The sequence below is a fragment of a genome, unplaced genomic scaffold, assembly GCF_019419815.1.
Source record: "Pyrus x bretschneideri cultivar Hongxiangsu unplaced genomic scaffold, Pyrus_bretschneideri_v1 Contig67, whole genome shotgun sequence".
NCBI lineage: Eukaryota > Viridiplantae > Streptophyta > Magnoliopsida > Rosales > Rosaceae > Pyrus > Pyrus x bretschneideri.
This window is the reverse complement of record NW_025999806.1, coordinates 1,999,833-2,017,525: the sequence shown is the minus strand read 5'-3', so window position 1 is coordinate 2,017,525 and position 17,693 is coordinate 1,999,833. Positions and strand designations below refer to the sequence as shown.

Below are 17,693 nucleotides of genomic sequence, written 5' to 3'. Positions count from 1 at the left end.
TGAATCCCTTCTGTAAACAAGGATGAGCTTCAAGGGTAATGAATCTCAAAATCGTTTCTTCTCTTTAATGTTGTTAAAGAGTCTTGTGGTTCACCATTCACTAGGTTTTGAAAGTCATGGGTTTTAGAATTGTTTTTGAATGCATGCCTACTTTAATGTGTTAATAGTTTGCCTCTCACATGTTCTTAGCTAGGGCAATTTTTCCTTCTGTTCAGCACTTCCCTGGTGGTGTAGTGACTCAAAGAACGGCAAGGTCTGTCTTGAGATAATGAGGTTATAACCGAGATGCGTCTATTGTAGGTTGATTTCAAGGACCATCTTAATAGTGTGAATCAATTTCAAGGACCATTTGTGATAAAAACCTGTAAATCTTGTAGAGCCCATTTATGTGCCACATCAGCACAAATTTTTAACACTATTGTGACGAAATAACCACATTGATTTGTGATATCTATTTTTAGAAACTACATTAAATTTCAAGGACCATTTGTTACAAAAATCCAAATTTTGTTTGTTAAACGATAGATTTTATTAGATTAGATGTTAATTTAACTCCTAACGGAATTTGAACCATCCGTCATACAATGACTTTAACACCTTTGCATCACTATGGTAAAACATCACTTGCTAAACAATGCCTAAAATTGCACATGAGAGTAGTCAAATTGGCTAAACAAATGTTCTCTTATGCACTCTAGTTCAAAACCTCTTCTGCAGTTTAGATTAGGTTAAAATACGTTTTTCTGTAAATTCCATAATTAAAAAAAAGGCCCAAACTTTGCATTTAATCATCAAAACGAGAGGCAACTGAGAGCAAATAGACTTTAAAGCTCCCGTAATTGGTCACCACCAAGCATAGTTTTAATGCCAACAAAAACGCTAATATCTCAACTCTTGCACTTGAAAGTTAGTTCAAACTACAGAAACGCTGCCGATCCCCACCCATGACTAATTAGTACAACCGGCTAACACAAAATGCTATCGCTCTCAGAATTCAGAGTTCTCAACCATTTGAGAAGCGGACTCTCGTATGCAAGTTGATACAGCCATTATCATTCGTCAATTCAAATAGAATAAAACTCGAAAGCACGCCATAAACCAGAATGACAAAACTGTATGCTTTAACCGAAATACTGTCTTTGAGAACCCTCTCAAATCTACCGCCTTCGCATCCCCCGCCCACGACCACCTCCACGCCCTCGACCTCCCATGGCACTTGCAGCAGCTTCTCCCTGTGCACTCTCAGACTGCATTTCCACATAATAGTTCCAAAAAAAAAAACAAAAAACAAAAAAAAGGACATTATTTTACTTATTCATAAAATATGAAACATCTGAGCCAAATGCATTTCGTGCAAGACGGAGAAGCGTAAGTTTTTTATTTTTTTGTATCGCAATCAATATCTAAAGAATTTAAATGATATGAAAGTGAGCTAGGCATAGTCATAATAAATGGAAAACAGAATTCACATTACCTTTGGGTTTTTTACTGTCTCGTCAACACTTAAAACGAGGCAAGCAGCCTCGGTAGCAGCATTTATAGCATTGATCTACAGGAAATGATAGTGTTATGTTGTTAAAAACTAATAAATCTCACTCATGTGTAACACATCTACAGAGTTAGATAACAGGAAACCTTCACAACTGCTGGCTCCCAGACAAAGTTAGCAAATGAATCGGCAATTCCACCTGTGTTGATGTCGACTCCATAAAGTGCACCCTCGCCTGTTAAAAAGCATGAGTAGTTCAGCAAACAAGTATAATTAATCACTAATCAAAAGACAAATACTAGAAACAACCATCCAACACATCACATCCTTCGTTGCAGCTAACAGATTAATTTTTCCTTCAATAAATAGAAGAAATGAATGTTTGTTTTGGCTTCAACACAAGTAGTGACTTACAAACAAAATAATGAAATAAATAGATAAACAAGGTCAGACAAATTGAGAAACCAACCAGATGGATGTGCGTGTTTCTGTCTAAGTTTGTTTAGCACATCAGTCGCATCAAATCCTGCATTATCACACAGTTGTCGTGGGATAACCTGCAACATAAGTGGAACACTGCTCATTAAGACAATACTTATGCTTCATTCAATCAGTATCACACTCCATTCGCAGTAGACAGAAGTGTTTGTTTTTTCCATATTAAGAAAGCCTTTGAAAACATCAAATGTATCATGCTCATTGTCTCCATAAAGACCACAACAAATGAACTTAGAAGTTAGAACTAGCAGTTCCACAAGAACTCAACGGACACACTCCCCAACCAATAATGTCAAAACTAGATGATTCGCACATGAATTATTCTATCCCAAACATGCAGCTTATCTAGATATCATACTAATGCTTTTCAAGACAAAAAAAAATTATTTATATAGTAAACTAATTTCAAGAGCGGTGAGAAATCATAAATATAGGCCAGGATAGAAGGACACTTTTTTACACACATTTTGTAGGGCCCACTTCGTAAGGTCAACTACCCGAACCATCTTTTAGATCTCCCCTCAAAGATCATGTCTACAAAAAATCACCCAAATCCAAAACCTAATGACCATTGGATTAAATGAAGGTCATTTTAGTGTTTCTTTGCACTACCACATTCATCCATTTTCTTCATTACAAATGAATGTATTAATGGTTTTGGATTTGTCTAATTTTTTGCAAGGATTATCTATGAATGATGAATTGAAATACAGAAGGTATGGATCGTTGAAATACATTACAAAGTGGTCTCTACAAAATGGGTGGCAAAATGTGTCAAAAAATGGGTGTCTTGGGATCCTAACCCCATAACAAATAAATGCCACAATGAGCTCTGCAGTCTTCTTGTTTTTTGTTCATAAGAAACAGAATAATTATTCGGAGATAACACAAGGAATGAAATAAGCACGGACCAGTAGTCCATGAAATACCTAAACCAACAGAAAAAAACCACATACCTAAAGAGAAGACTAGAACCAAAGGAGAATTATTAAACTACCATAACCCAGTCTTCTGGCACTCTCAATATAAATGGCTAAAACCCAGCCACATAAAAAACATGATCTTCATAGCATAAATAGGTTAAATTCTATCTTACCACACTCTACATGGCAGAAGCAGTACCAACCTTAGGTGCTTGAAGAAATAGTTTCGCCAGCTACACTATAGTACTAAAACTATTTAACTCCTCACAAAGTCCAACCAAATGAAAATATTAAAAACCTAGAGCTCTGTAGGCTATGATGACAGCTCATTCTGGCATTGTGTCTCAGTTGAATCCAGGAGAATTGCTTCAAAAGTAACTAAATCTAAAAACTGCTAAACTAAAAGTATAAACCATGTTGACCAAAAAGGAAAAACTAAAAGTATGAACCTTAAGTTTTTACCACTAATCTCTAGCTGCTTAATACTGCAAAGCGCACAACTTGCTGCAAATGTGCAACTTTAGAACAGGTTCCAACAACTACAATTGAGAAGTGAACTGAAATCCTTGGATGAAAGAAAAAATTATATTATTAGACATAGGATCCAGTATTGTCCTAGATTATATGTTAAATTTCTAAACTTTCAAACTAAATATTAATTTGGAAACTGCCGGAGTAAATCCTTCTATATCAATGAGTTAGAAAATAGAAGTAGACAATTATTTGGGCTCCCTTAAAATTCTCCATGGTGAGCAGAACTATTGGCACTGGTTTAAACCACTACAGTGTAATGTAAAAGGCCAACAAAGCATACCTCAAGAGCTTTTGCATATGAGTTAATGAAAAACTGAGACTTCCCCCTGATTTCATGTGCTTTCTGCCGCAAGTACCGGCTGATTTCCATCTGCCCATAATCAACAAAAAAATCATTACAATATTTCTCATATACAGTGAGATTTAACTACTGCTAAGAAACACATACATCTATAGCACCACCACCAGCAACTACAGTTGAATTCTTTAGCGCTCTTCTGACAATCATAATAGCATCATGTAAACTCCGCTCAGCTTCCTCAATGAACTAAATAAGAATCCCAGCAAATAACAGAGGTCAGAATGAAAAACAAAACTTCGAAAAAGAAAACAAGAAACAAAGACCTATTATGCACACATGCCAAAGTGAGTAACTTCAACAAATAACATACCTGATCAGCTCCACCACGAAGAACAATTGTTGCTGTCCTACCTGACGGACATCCACTAAATATATTAAACCTCTCATTTCCAACTTGCCTTTCCTCAAAACACTCGCATGTTCCAAGGACCTAGAAATCAACAAAACTAAACAATTTAGTTTAATGAGAACAAGCGAGATGCTTCCCAACTCAATAAGGGCACTAACATAAGAACTCTAGGAAAAAATGCCCACAATTCTACATAAAATATGGTCTGAAAAAGCACGAGGTAGGAACCTCTTCAATGACATTGTTGATGGATGTTTGCACAGTCCCGCCAGTGGCAGCAGCTACCCGGTGCAGATCTTCTTCAGTTACACGTCCAGCACAGAATATATCTCTATCTGCAAAATACTGTTCACCAAAAGAAAAGAAGAAAATTTGTCAATAAAACTCTACAGCTTTAACAAGGTCATAAATATAATTTTACTTTATTATCAGGATGATATAAATGATCACATGGATATCAAGTTATCAACCAACCATGTTATCAAAATTGAAACAATGAAACCTCATAATTTCACTGATTTGTACCTGTGTCACTACCAGGGGTCAAAATCAAACCACCAAATTTCATGCATACTAAGCTAAACATAAATTTCATGCATAATAACACAACTCACAGTGTAAAATGAATATTGTGTTGTCATCTTGTGAGAAGGTTAAAATTGTATAGCCAGAAATAAAACATATTTGAAGGGGAAATTGCCTTTTTGACCGATCAGACAAAACGCTCCCAATTTTTATACACTTTTGTTGCATTACCAAAATCATGTAAACAGGTTTTGTGTAGATTTTTACCTAACAAAGTAAAATAATCAAATTTCTCAATTCACGTTGGATCTTTTTTACCAAACAATTAAAGCAATCATGTGGATAACAAGTTTTGAACTCAACAGCAAGGATGAAATTTCCACCTGTGTTGCTAGATCACCGATAGCCAGCCGTGAAAGAACAACCTTGGCTCCACTCTGCACACACTTGTCCAACTTGTCATAAATAATATTCCATTCTGCATCAACAATGGACTGATACTGGGATGGATCTGACAATCTGCAGCAGAGAGAAAAACCTCAAGTAGCATAAACAAATTGTAAAAGAATTCAAGTATTATATATATATATATATATATCAAAAGGAAGAAATGAGTTTTACCTTATCTCAGCATTTTCTTTCTCAGATTTCAGTTCCAATTCAATGTTCAGTAGAAGTATCTTGGGATTAAGAAACTTCTTTGGTTGTTGTTCAAACCCAGCATATGAAAATGTCTTCTTGAAGGCAACACCATTTACTAAAAAGGAGTCACGCATGTTGCCACCAGAAACCTGTAAAGCAACCAGTTTCTCATTACACATCATTCAATTCAAGCTATCATGTCCTCCCAAAACTAGTTGTCCACTTCAAAAGGAAAATAAAAAATCATAATAATAGGCCAAAGCCAAACATAAGGCTTCAAAATGTCACGAAGAGAAGAAGGCGGAGTAACATTACTAACCTTTCTTTTACTACAATGAAAACAATCAAGAAATATCAATACCCACAACAATTCTTGTCACAGAAAAAAAGTCAGAACATAGTGCAAGAGTCTAAAGCAAAAAAGCAGATAACAAAGAAAAGAAAAAAGAGACAGACTTTGAAGCCAAAAAATAAATAAAAAATAATGTAATTTTTGTTGAGATAAAAAAAACATGGTGTGATGAATGTAAAACAATCACAACATACTGGTATGGAACTCTTTTCTCTTACACAGTAATCAAAATTCAAATGTCTAAATTTTATCTAAAATATTTGCATTTTTTTGGCGAAAAAAACTTAAAGTGATACATATTTTGAGTTCTTTTATTGAACTTAATGCTTATTTGTAGATGTTGATATATAAATCAAACAAGTTAACTCTTTTAGGGTGAGTTGCTAGGGAGTGTTGGCTGGGGTAAAATAGCTCACTAGATTCAAGGCATCTTGAATAGAAAAATGGATGACAGCTTTCAAATTTTGTCCAAGTTTAAGGTAAAAGATGGATTACTCATAAAAGAAAGTTGTCCCTTATAATCCCAATTAAAATGGTAGTATTAGAATGGACAACTTTCCTTCATGCCTACCATCTACCTTCAACTAGGACAAAATTTGGAAGTTTTCATCCATTTTTCAGTTCAATATGCCTTGAAACTAAACTAGTGATTATCCTATCCAAGCTAATCCCGTAACCTCTTCAACTTACTTATATCCCACGCCTCATCTCTCAATTCCTTATGTTTCCATCCCCAACCCCACCCTATCCCTATCTCCTGCTGTCCTTCTTAACTCTATATACTCCTCCCACTGTCGACCCATTCTCTCCCTCTAATCGTGTAGCTTACCACCAGCCCTCTCTAACAACACCAATCTGTACCTCACTGACCTCCTTCGCTATTGTTGTACCTCTATCTCTTTCTCTCTCGTCCTCAACTCTAAATAATCCTCCCATTGCCAATCCATTGTCTCCTCCCTGTAATCATATACCTAACCACCATTCCTTTCACAACACCAGCATGTACCTCACCGACCTCCTTCACTAGGGTTGTACCCATCACGGTGTCCTTAACAGTTAGCTTTCATAAACTCATGGAGAAAAACAATTAACAACTCTGCCCCGTCACCGGAAACCACTGGTCAAAAATATCAGAATCAGAATCCAAGTCTCAATGTACACTTTGTTGGTTATTTTACGTGCAATTTTAAATGCATACTATTCATCTTCATCAACATCCATAGCAAACAAAGCTTATACATGAGAACCAAGTCCGACTTCCTACACTTCAGGACAAATTCAAATCTGCCCTTTTGAACCTGGTTGTATTTCTAGGTGTTATCCACAGTTTGGTTTACCAGGTTGACAAATTGTTTCAATAATTCAACCATATAAAATGCATAGCACATGGGACTTCTAAGCATTACATATTTATTTTAAAATCATGAGGCCTCTCAACCCATAGCCAATTGGTTTTGGGTTGAATACCCGACTTTAGAATGATAAAAGAGCAGTTATTCATCTGCATATCTTGTCGCAGCCACAATTCTTCGTCTCATCAGATATAATTAGCCCATGTTTCTGTCTCAATCTAGCCACATCCAAGGGATATCTTAAGAACATAAAATCACAAAGAATATGTAAGAAACAAACAGGATACCAAAAGAAGACAAACTTCTTCTTTGTGAACTTCACTAAAACAGCCCCTTAATACAGAAATCATTTTATGAGGCTTAAAACAAGTCTTTATTTTTACTCCTACATTGTGCTTAACTAGTACTGAAAAGAAAAAAACAATAACATCTTAAGGCTAATGTGTCAAAGGCACTGGATAAGCTGCACAGTGGCTAACAAATAACAAAACCAAATTTAAGTTTGGGACTAAAGACCCTCAAATCACACCAAACAAGGGCCGGAGAACAAACTTACACAAATATCCTAGTGGCTCATGGAACATGTCTTATTCTAATCATTTCAAAGAATGCAGTCCATTGAAATGTAGTCCAAAGTCTAAAGCCACTGGAAAACTCTTATTAACACAGTTGGTGGATTACAGAGAGATATTTAATATAGGCAAAGGATTCAGCTTGAGGTTTTCATATAATCTATTCCAGGAACTTACCTTCTTTATTCCAATCATGTTGAGACGATCTTCATCACCAATTGCAATGACAGCATCCACGACCATTGATGCAAAAAACTCCTTTTCTCCACCAATGAGTTTTGAAGAAAGTGTTGTAGCTGCACATTTAGCTAGCAGGTTTTTCTTCTCTTCAAGGCTTTTGCCCTCTATGCTTACAGCAAGTTCTTTGATTTTCTCAATTGCCTATACACAATGTGTAATATTTAAGATACATAGAGGCCAGAGCAAACGTCTCAATCATACAAAGAACTTTTTTAATAAGAATCAGACATGGTAATTGAAAATAATTCCTATCACCATACCAAATAGCTAGCAGTCCGATAACTTTTTATCAAACTTTGTGGGTGCACCCCATCCTCTATGAAAGGCTTGGCCTCCTTCAAAAACTCCCCTGCAAGCAGAACAACTGTTGTCGTTCCATCACCAACCTGCATCGAAAACAATGGTTAAATATCTCCTAAACCATATAATAAAGAAAGGCTATATCACCATTTAAAACACAGGACACGCAGTAACAATTTCCAGTTACATCAAGTCGGTTGTCGGGTTTGCCTCCAAACAGAAATTTTATCGAACAAGGCCATCCACCCACTTCCAAACACTAAATATGCTAAAAAAATATATTGTTCAAGTCGCACTCCATCTGCATTACTACCAAACCTTCACTAGTACCAATTCGGTGATTCCATAGCACAAGTTTAACTCTTAAGCTTGAAATTACGCAAAATCGAAGTCGGATAACATCCAAAAACCCAGTAACGACCAAAAACCATACCTCAGAATCCTGAGACTTGGCGATGTCAACAAGGATCTTTGCGGCGGGGTGAACAATATCAAGCAACTTCATGATGGTGGCGCCATCGTTGGAAATAGTAACACTACCCTTGTCGTCGTGAATGAGCTTGTCCATGCCCCTAGGGCCCAGCGTGGTCCTCACCACATCGGCCACCGCCGTGCAGGCGTTTATATTGCTCACCAGCTGCGCCTTCCCTTGCGACGTATCCGTACCCTCCTTCAACAGTATGATCTGTGGTTGCTGTTATCGGTTTCAATTTTTCCGGTTCAGGCATTTTCACAAACAGTTAGCACAACACAGGACAGTAGCTTATACGCAAATGAAGTGAGCATATAAATGAAAGAGAGAGCGCACCAGCATGGATGACATTGTTACAGATGCGGATGTTACGGCGGCGGCGAATGGACGGAGCGAGGGAGGAGGAGAGAGGAGAGAGAGAGAGAGAGAGAGAGAGTGAAGAAGTGCTGCAAACAGAGAGCTAGGGTTTATACTCAAAAGTGAGTTTTCTCTGGCTCTTTCTAGTTTTCTGATATTCTGAAATGACCTGGATCCCCTCTCCTTGTTCCTATTTGTCCTTCAATTTAATTCTAACCATCGATTAAGATCTACCGGTTCAAAATCTACCGGACCTATTTTTTTTTTTTTTTTTTAACCAACGGTAAAATATACACTAATAGGTTGAAAATATGTCTAAGCCTCATAATGGACTAACCATATAAATTTAACATGTGGATCTACCAAACCTAATTTAATTTTAACATGAACTCTCATATTAGTTTTATAATCATCGAATTTAACAATATATCATACCATTGGTCATTTTCATAGACCACAGATTCTTTTCGAATCAAAAATAACTTATATGACATGGGTTTTCATGCCAACAAAACAAGGATATGTGTACTGGTCATATAACTCCTCCTCCGAATCACTTCTGAACCAACATTGGCATCATATAACTCATCCTCCGAATCTCTTCTAGACCAACAAATTATGATCGTTAATGCGAATCCAACAACTCAACAATAACTTATGAAATTGATAACAAACAGAACCTCCCACAACAATATGTAACAATTGACTCTACAAATCCTACTTTTACCCAACACAACTTGATATTGATTCAACAGAGCAATATCAATCAGTCAACAATTATTATAATTATGTCCTAGACTTAGAATGCATTTGATGCACCGGACTGTTGATGTGGTAGAAACTAACATACAAATTAAACCCTTTTTAGACAATTGTAATATGAGTAAGTAGGGATCGTTCTAAGCCAGGGATTAGAAATGATGCTAATCAACACAAACTGAACTTAAAAACTGTAAACTAGACAAAACTAACACAAATAAAAACTAAAGGGGGTTTTTGGACAAATTTAAGAAACTAAAGTAAATTTCATCAAACAAAGTAAAGTATGAATGAAATTGGGTGAAAGGTTAGTTAGAGGATTCTTCTCCACACATAAAACATATGCATACAAATCGATTTCCAGTTATTATTCCTATAAACCATGAGTGACAATACCCCAAATCAATCGTGAATATCACTAATTAACTCTCAGATTTTCCTAATTTCATTGAATTGGACTCAGCGACGCAATCAAATTATTCTTATCAAGTTTCCTATATGAACAGCATGATAGAGATACATGTAGACACCAAAATTTCAGTGAAATAAATGTTAACCAATGTATTAAAATTACAACATTTATTCATTTCACCTACATTACACATTTACTTCACCTACCAACTCCACTCACTTCACCAAAAAATGGATGGTCGTGATTCACTCTCTTGCCCTATAAATAGCCTTCCCCATCAAGAGAAAGGGGAGGAATTCACATACACACCAAAACCTTGAAGCCTTGAAACCCTAGAGCTCTCAAGAAAATCCCGAAGGATCAAGAAAGCAATCTTCGTTCTTCGTCAAATCCTCCTTCAAGATCAAGCCCCAACAGCCCTTGAAGAACTTCCACCAACTCGAGATCAAGCCCCGACGGCCCCTTGAAGAAAGTGTTCATCATTCATCATACGTTCATCCTAAGATCAAGCCCTAACGGCCCTTTGGATCAACAACTTCAACAAACCCATACACCCATTCTTCAAGATCAAGCCCAATGCCCCTTGAAGATCCATTCATCAATTGTTCATCCCTAGATCAAGCCCCGACGGCCCTTTGGATCAACAGCTCATCCACAAACCTACACCTTACGAAGATAGAATCAGAGGATCAAATCACAAAGAGATTGTAACCCCAAAATAATTAATATATAAAATATATTTTGTACATGTATTCTTGTTTCTTATTTCAGGAATTTTTCATGTTTACAAATTTGGCACGCCCGGTAGGACATCTCTACCTCTCATCTCTATCCTCAAATCATCGAAAAACGCAAATGGCATCAAGAAAGGATCAAGCTGTTCCCGCAATCAAAGCGAAGAACAAGAACATTATCGCCGCAACTGGTGATATTTAGGGCATCACAACCCGAAGTAAGGCAACAACTCTTTTTGCCACGGCTTCCACCCCTGCATTAACTTTGTCAAAGGAACAAGAGCACCTGAGGCACGAGCCTGTGATCACGTTAGCCTCACTAAGGGCGTCAAGAGGGGAGAGCCCGAGGAAAGACTCAGAGTCCCTACTCTCCGACGCTGATTCGAGCAGCAGTACAACCATGCAAGTCATGACCACTGGAGCAACTTCAATCGAGGAGCAGCTAGCTCAGATGAATGAAGCAATCGCAAAGCTCACACGGACTGTGGAAGAGAAGGACTTGCAGATTACCGCACTTGTCAACCAACTAGATGCGCGGCCCGACGTGAAAGTCGACCCAAATGTTGGCTTATTAAAGAAAGAAGTCGACGAAAAAGAGGAGCCTCCAGCGGAGAAAGTCGAAGATAAGCTAAAGCTAGACCAAGCAACGGCGTTCGTGGGATCTCTCTCTATCCAGCAGCTACAGGAGATGATTGCAAGCACTATCAAGACATAGTACAAAGGAAGCTCACACGACTCCGTACTGTACTCAAAGCCTTACTCCAAGAAGATTGATGCTTTGAAGATGCCAAGGGGTTATCAACCCCCAAAATTCATGCAGTTCGATGGAAAAGGCAACCCGAAGCAACATATCGCCCATTTCATTGAGACTTGCAACAATGTTGGGACAGAGGGGGACCACCTCGTCAAACAATTCGTGCGTTCGCTGAAAAGTAACGCTTTTGACTGGTACACCAACCTCGAACCCGACTCGATCAACAGTTGGGACCAGCTAGAAAGGGAATTCCTCAACCGCTTCTACAGCACTCACCGTACTGTAAGCATGCTAGAGTTGACCAGTACGAAATAGTGGAAAAATGAACCTGTCGTCGACTACATCAATAGATGGCGCTCCTGCCATTGAGATGTGTGTTCAAGGCATGCACTGGGGGTTACATTACATCCTCCAAGGCATAAAACCAAGAACATTCGAAGAGCTGGCAATTCGTTCCCACGACATGGAGCTGACTATTGCTAATCATGGGAAAAAGGAGCCGATTGCTAACTTCAAGAAAGATAAAGTATTCACCCCAAATGTAGACAAGACTGGGAAGAAACACGCTAAGGAAGCTTTCACCGTTAACACTACCCCCATCAAGACCTCATCAGCGCCCATTAAGATCTCCTCCAAGAAGAAAGCGAAGGAGATAAAGAAAGGTGAGCCTTCTCGCACCCAAGACAGATACAAGAGCACCTTGAGAGAGTTGGAATAGAAAACGTACCTTTTCCTGACTCTGACATGGCTGCCATGTTAGATGACTTGCTGGAAAAAAAGGTGATTAAGCTACCCGAATGTAAGCGTCCTGAAGAAATGAATCGCATAAACGATCCTAGGTACTGCAAGTACCATCGTATTGTGAGCCATCCGGTTGGCAAGTGCTTCGTTCTTAAAGAGCTCATCAAGAAGCTAGCACAACAAGGGCAAATTGAGCTCGACCTTGAAGACACAGCCGTAACGCATACCACTACAATTGCGTTTGGATCGTTCGATCCTGTGCCTCTCCAAGTGATACCTGACCATTCCCGTGAATACTCAAGCTGCACGGCACCTCCTATGCAACCATCACTGGGGGGAAGCAACCAAGATGCACATGCCGATGATGAAGAAGGATGGACATTGGTAACCTACAAAAAGACAAGGAAACCAAGACCACGAGTCATACAGCCAAAGGTGGAACAAAGAAGAAATCACCACGGCCGCAACAATGCGAAGCCTAAAAGAAACACAAAGGATGATAAGACGACATATGCTGGGGAACCTATAGAGCATGAGCCACGCATTCCCGTTTCCTTGCACAAGTACTTCCCGAATGATTTTTTCCAACAGTGCACTACTGTGGCCTGTCACATGGTTGAAGTAGAAATAGAAGAGCCCTCAAAAGGCAAAGCTATCGCCACTGAGGTAGAAAAGACCCTCACCCCCGAAGAAGGTCTGCCAACACACTTTAGCATTGAGGAAGCGCTACAATTGCCAAAAAGGATGCGAAGAGCACTAGCAGCAGTCTTGGCAAGTCCCGGCGACCATGAAGTGCAAGAAAGTAACGACGAAGGCTCGAAGCTTCAGCCACATGAATGTGCCACATGTTGTGCCACCCATGACGCAATTAACTTCACTGATGAAAACCTACTGCTGGGATCAAAGCCTTATGATGCGTTACGAATGTGACACATAAATTAAACCCTATTTGTGACAATTGTAGTAATGATGTAAGTAGGGATCGTTCTAACCGGGGATTAACTAGGGGTCCTAAACACTTGATTCAAATAAATAAAACTAACCTTTAAAACACTTAACTCACTTAACAAAAACTCAAAACAAGTCCACAAGACTCCAAATACTTAAAAACACAAAATAAGATAGATTGTAATGACTAAGACTTGACAAAATATGGGGGGATTGAGGTTTTGACGAAATTAAACTAAAATGCACAGATTGCAATTAAGGGCAGAATGTAAATATGAATGTGATGAAAATATGGATGAATGCTAGCTAGAAGGTTCTTCTCCACACATGTTACACTTGCATACAAGATGATTTTCGGTTGGTCTTTCGATGAATTATGAAACTCAACACCCTGGGTTAATTAGGTCCACTTAAATTAACCGTCAAGTTCTCCTTAAGTTAATGAATTGGATGATTGCATACGACAACCCAAAGCATTCTCCACAAGTTCCCTATATGAATTGCATAATAGAGATACAAGCAAGAATCATTAAGTTCTTTGAAAACCATAAGCATTGACGAAGCACTCGTTACTATGAATTGCATGAAACTTATGCCAAGAATTTACTTAACGCGATTGTTTATAAGCAACCTCCACTACTTGTGAATATAAGTTCATAACTATTAGGTGAAACTCACTTATATTCTAGCGTCATATTCATGCACGAAAATTAAGCGTGCACTCTCAATAAACATACATAAATAGGTTATCAATCAAACAGTTAAACAAATTGAATCCACAACTCATGAAATTCCAACCAAAGGTAATCAATTCATATTGCAAGCATAAACATGGTTTCGAATCACCCCCTAGCTAATGGGGGGTTTAGTTCCTCATACGTACAAGACAAAGATAAGTAAATTTAACCATTGAAATCAAGGAAAGAAAACACCTAAAAATTCCAACAACTCAAACTTGAATTGTATGAACGTTTAGGCCCTCTTCTCCTCCTCTTTGTTGTGGCACAAGGTCTAAGGATAGGTTTTGGGGTGGTGTTTGTATGTGGAATGGAGTGGGGAATGGTTGGGTAGTGTTTTGGAGGGATGGGGAGTGGTTGGAGTGGCTGCAATGGAGGAGATAAGGTGCAGAAATGGAAGGGGAAGCCACGGCCAGGATGGGGGAAAATATGGAAAATGGAATGAAATGCACGGCTTGGGGTTGTTTTATGGTGTGAAGTCCCTATGAATGAATGGATTGCATGGTTTTATAGGGAGAGAATGGGAGAGAATGTGAGAGAATGTGGCTGAATGATTAAAGAGGGAATGCATGTGGAATGACAGCTAGGGAGTGAGCTGGAATGTGGAATGTTATGCACGGCAAAGGGATGTTCTAGGTGATGGGTGCATGTGGCTGAATTATTTGTTGGGAAGGCATATGAGTGAATGATTTAAAGAGGGAATGATGATGGGATAGCATGTGGGTGAAAGCTAGGGTGATTGGTGGCTGCAATGATGAAGTGGGAAAGCTGGAAATGCAAGGGGGGAAAGCTGGAATGGGTGGTTATGCACGGCAAGGGATGGAATAATGTTATGGTGGCTGCTAGGGTGAATTAAGGTGAAATAAAATATGAATGAAAGTGAATAAATCAGAATAGGGCTGCAATGGTTAAAGGGCTAGGGTTTAAGTGCATAAAATGGACCCAAAATGCTCCCCCTTTGCACGGCAAAGGAAGGGAAATAGGGTTAAGCCCACGGCAAGGTTGTGTAATTGGGCTAGGGCCATTGTTTTGTGTCCTAAAGTGCCTACAAGGCCTTCAATTTCGTCCAACACTTTGGCTCCAAGCATAAGCTATCCATCTTTAGCCCAAAAGTGCTCCAAAAGGCTCCAAAATGCACTTCTTTGCTCCTTTAGCCCTTAGAACCTGAAAACATACGAAAATAAATTAAAAGACTTAAAGAACTAAGAAATAACAACGTAAATGCACAAGAACAAGCCAACTAAGTTGCCTAAATATGCTCCTATCACCTCACAACCATCTTCTCTTCGTCTCGGGGTACGTAAAGGAATACAAAGTCAACCGCATGCTTGTGGATGGTGGGTCGGCCATAAACATCATGCCAAAATCAACAATGACCATAATCGGCATCAAGGTGAATGAACTATCCTTGAGTCGTCTGCTGATCCAGGGTTTTAACCAAGAAGGACAAAGGGCGATGGGCATGATCCGAGTAGAGATGACCATTGATGAGCTTAAATCAAGCACGATATTCCACGTGATTGATGCAAGAACTTCCTACAGCTTGCTCCTAGGAAGACCTTGGATCCACGCAAATGGGGTAGTGCCGTCCACCCTTCACCGATGCCTAAAATTTTACCGAGAATGAGTGAAGGTGATCCAAGGTGACACCAAGCCATTCACCGAAGCCAAATCACACTTTGCAGACGCCAAGTTCTACATGGACGAAGACATGGTACCCGAAGCTCTTCCGGAAGAGATCAAATCCACGGGCAAAGCAGCACCTGAAAAGCAGGAGTGGCAAGCCATGCCTAAAAAGCAAAAAGAGCAAGCCGTGCCATCTTCACACAAAGACGATGACGAGTTGGCTAAACCTGCAACAACCAAAGGGAGTAGGATGCCTTCAGAAGGACCGAGCGCGCCCATATTCCGGTATATCCCGATGTCAAGAAGAAAGAATGGTCAATCTCCATTCGAAACTGGAACAAAAAAAGCCGACACACACTGGCACACGGATAATGTGAAGTTGCTCAAGACGAATGCAGTTTTGCCTCTGACACAGCTAAAGGGTGCTAAGGTCGCAAGACTACCACAAGGCTTCATAAAAGCTCTACCAAAGAAGGTGGAATCAAGCTTTCTTCCAACCAAGAGGACCGAGGAAGGTTTCGACCCAAACGCCTACAAACTAATGTCGAAGGCCGGGTACGACTTCGCTTTTTCTGCTACGGTTGGAAATAAGGTTTCAAACACTGTCAATGACAAAGAACGTAACTTCACCAAAACTCAAAAGAAGTTGAAGGAGCATGGTTACGGAGTTGACAACAACAAAGCCGGACTTGGCTTCACACCAAATGCACCTGTGATGATTTCAAACAAAGCGAAAAACACTAGCGCTCAATACGTCAGCGTGAGCATTGAACAAGACCAAGAAGAGCCTAAACCCGCCCCTCGGACGTCGGTCTTTGATAGGATGAGCCATTCAAGCTCCAGAATTTCAGTGCTTAATCGCATTGGTGGTCAAGACCGAACCTTTGTCTTCAACAGGCTTAACATGCCAAAACCCCAAAGCTCTGTTTTTGAAAGGTTGTTAAAGCCTAAGAAACAAAGCAACACAACTATCTCTTCTCTGCGACGATCAGCTTCGAAAAGATTTGATGATAATGAGAAGCCTTCTAGAAAGAGGAAGACAACACCAAAGGAAGAAAAGCTCGATGGGTTAGCAGAAAAAGGCGACGTTTGAAGCTTGATTCCTTCAAGGATGAAGCGCTAAGCAATCCTAGAGGTCGACACAAATGGACCACTAAAAGTGAGAAGGCGTACTATCATCCACACCGGACAATCCTTATGCCAACAAGCTCCAGAAGACAGCACTGAAGAGGAGGTCCAAGATGTTTTCCATATCACGGTTTAAGAAGGTAAAGAAGACAAAATCCCCGAGGAAGATGTCACTGTTGCACCACCACAGCTCGAAGATAGGGGGCAAGCCACGGATGATGATCTCAAGGAACTTAACTTAGATACAAGCAAGGAACCAAAGCCTATCTTCGTAAGTGCATTATTAAGTACGGATGAGATAGAGGAGTATTATCAATTGTTGTTAGAGTACAAAGACGTCTTTGCTTGGACCTACAAAGAAGTGCCCAGGCCTGGACTCTATCATTGCTGTTCATCATCTTGCGGTCAGGCCTGGAACACGACCAATAAAGCAAACTCAAAGACGCTATCGATCTGAGCTTATCCCACAAATCGAGGTCGAGATTGACAAGCTAATCGAAGCAGGCTTTATTCGAGAAGTGCAATACCCCAAGTGGATCTCCAACATCGTCATTGTCCTTAAGAAATCAGGACAAATACGTGTTTGCGTAGACTTCCGGGACCTCAATGATGCTTGCCCATAGGATGACTTCCCCTTGCCAATCATTGAAATCATGGTGGATGCAACCACTGGCCATGAGGCATTATCATTCATGGATGACTCTTCTGGGTACAATCAAATTCGCATGGCCCTCGAAGACGAGGAACTAACAGCTTTTCGTACTCCAAAAGGTATCTACTGCTACAAGGTGATGCCCTTTGGTCTAAAGAATGCTGGAGCTACGTATCAACGTGCAATGCAAAAAATCTTCAATGACATGCTACACAAAAACGTAGAATGTTACATGG

General features: G+C 39.5%; 1 protein-coding gene across 1 annotated transcript; it reads right to left on the bottom strand.

The window, feature by feature from the left end:
• Nucleotides 1-875: 875 nt before the first annotated feature.
• On the bottom strand, nucleotides 876-9,120 carry LOC103940007 (T-complex protein 1 subunit eta). Its single transcript, XM_048573407.1, has 14 exons — nucleotides 8,946-9,120; nucleotides 8,571-8,831; nucleotides 8,098-8,223; nucleotides 7,775-7,978; nucleotides 5,301-5,470; nucleotides 5,063-5,198; nucleotides 4,383-4,499; nucleotides 4,116-4,235; nucleotides 3,893-3,991; nucleotides 3,725-3,814; nucleotides 1,959-2,046; nucleotides 1,636-1,724; nucleotides 1,475-1,549; nucleotides 876-1,247 (listed from the first exon to the last, which is right to left on the bottom strand). The coding sequence occupies exons 1-14, from the start codon at nucleotides 8,958-8,960 to the stop codon at nucleotides 1,158-1,160; spliced, it is 1,680 nt and encodes a 559-aa protein (XP_048429364.1). The 5' UTR covers nucleotides 8,961-9,120; the 3' UTR covers nucleotides 876-1,157.
• Nucleotides 9,121-17,693: the final 8,573 nt, after the last annotated feature.

Excerpts from the sequence above, each read along its gene's own strand:
- LOC103940007 (XM_048573407.1), bottom strand. Across the intron at positions 5,471-7,774 it reads ACATGATTGGAATAAAGAAG|GTTTCTGGTGGCAACATGCG; the intron begins GTAAGTTCCTGG and ends GTTGCTTTACAG. Across the intron at positions 1,248-1,474 it reads AGACAGTAAAAAACCCAAAG|TCTGAGAGTGCACAGGGAGA; the intron begins GTAATGTGAATT and ends GTGGAAATGCAG.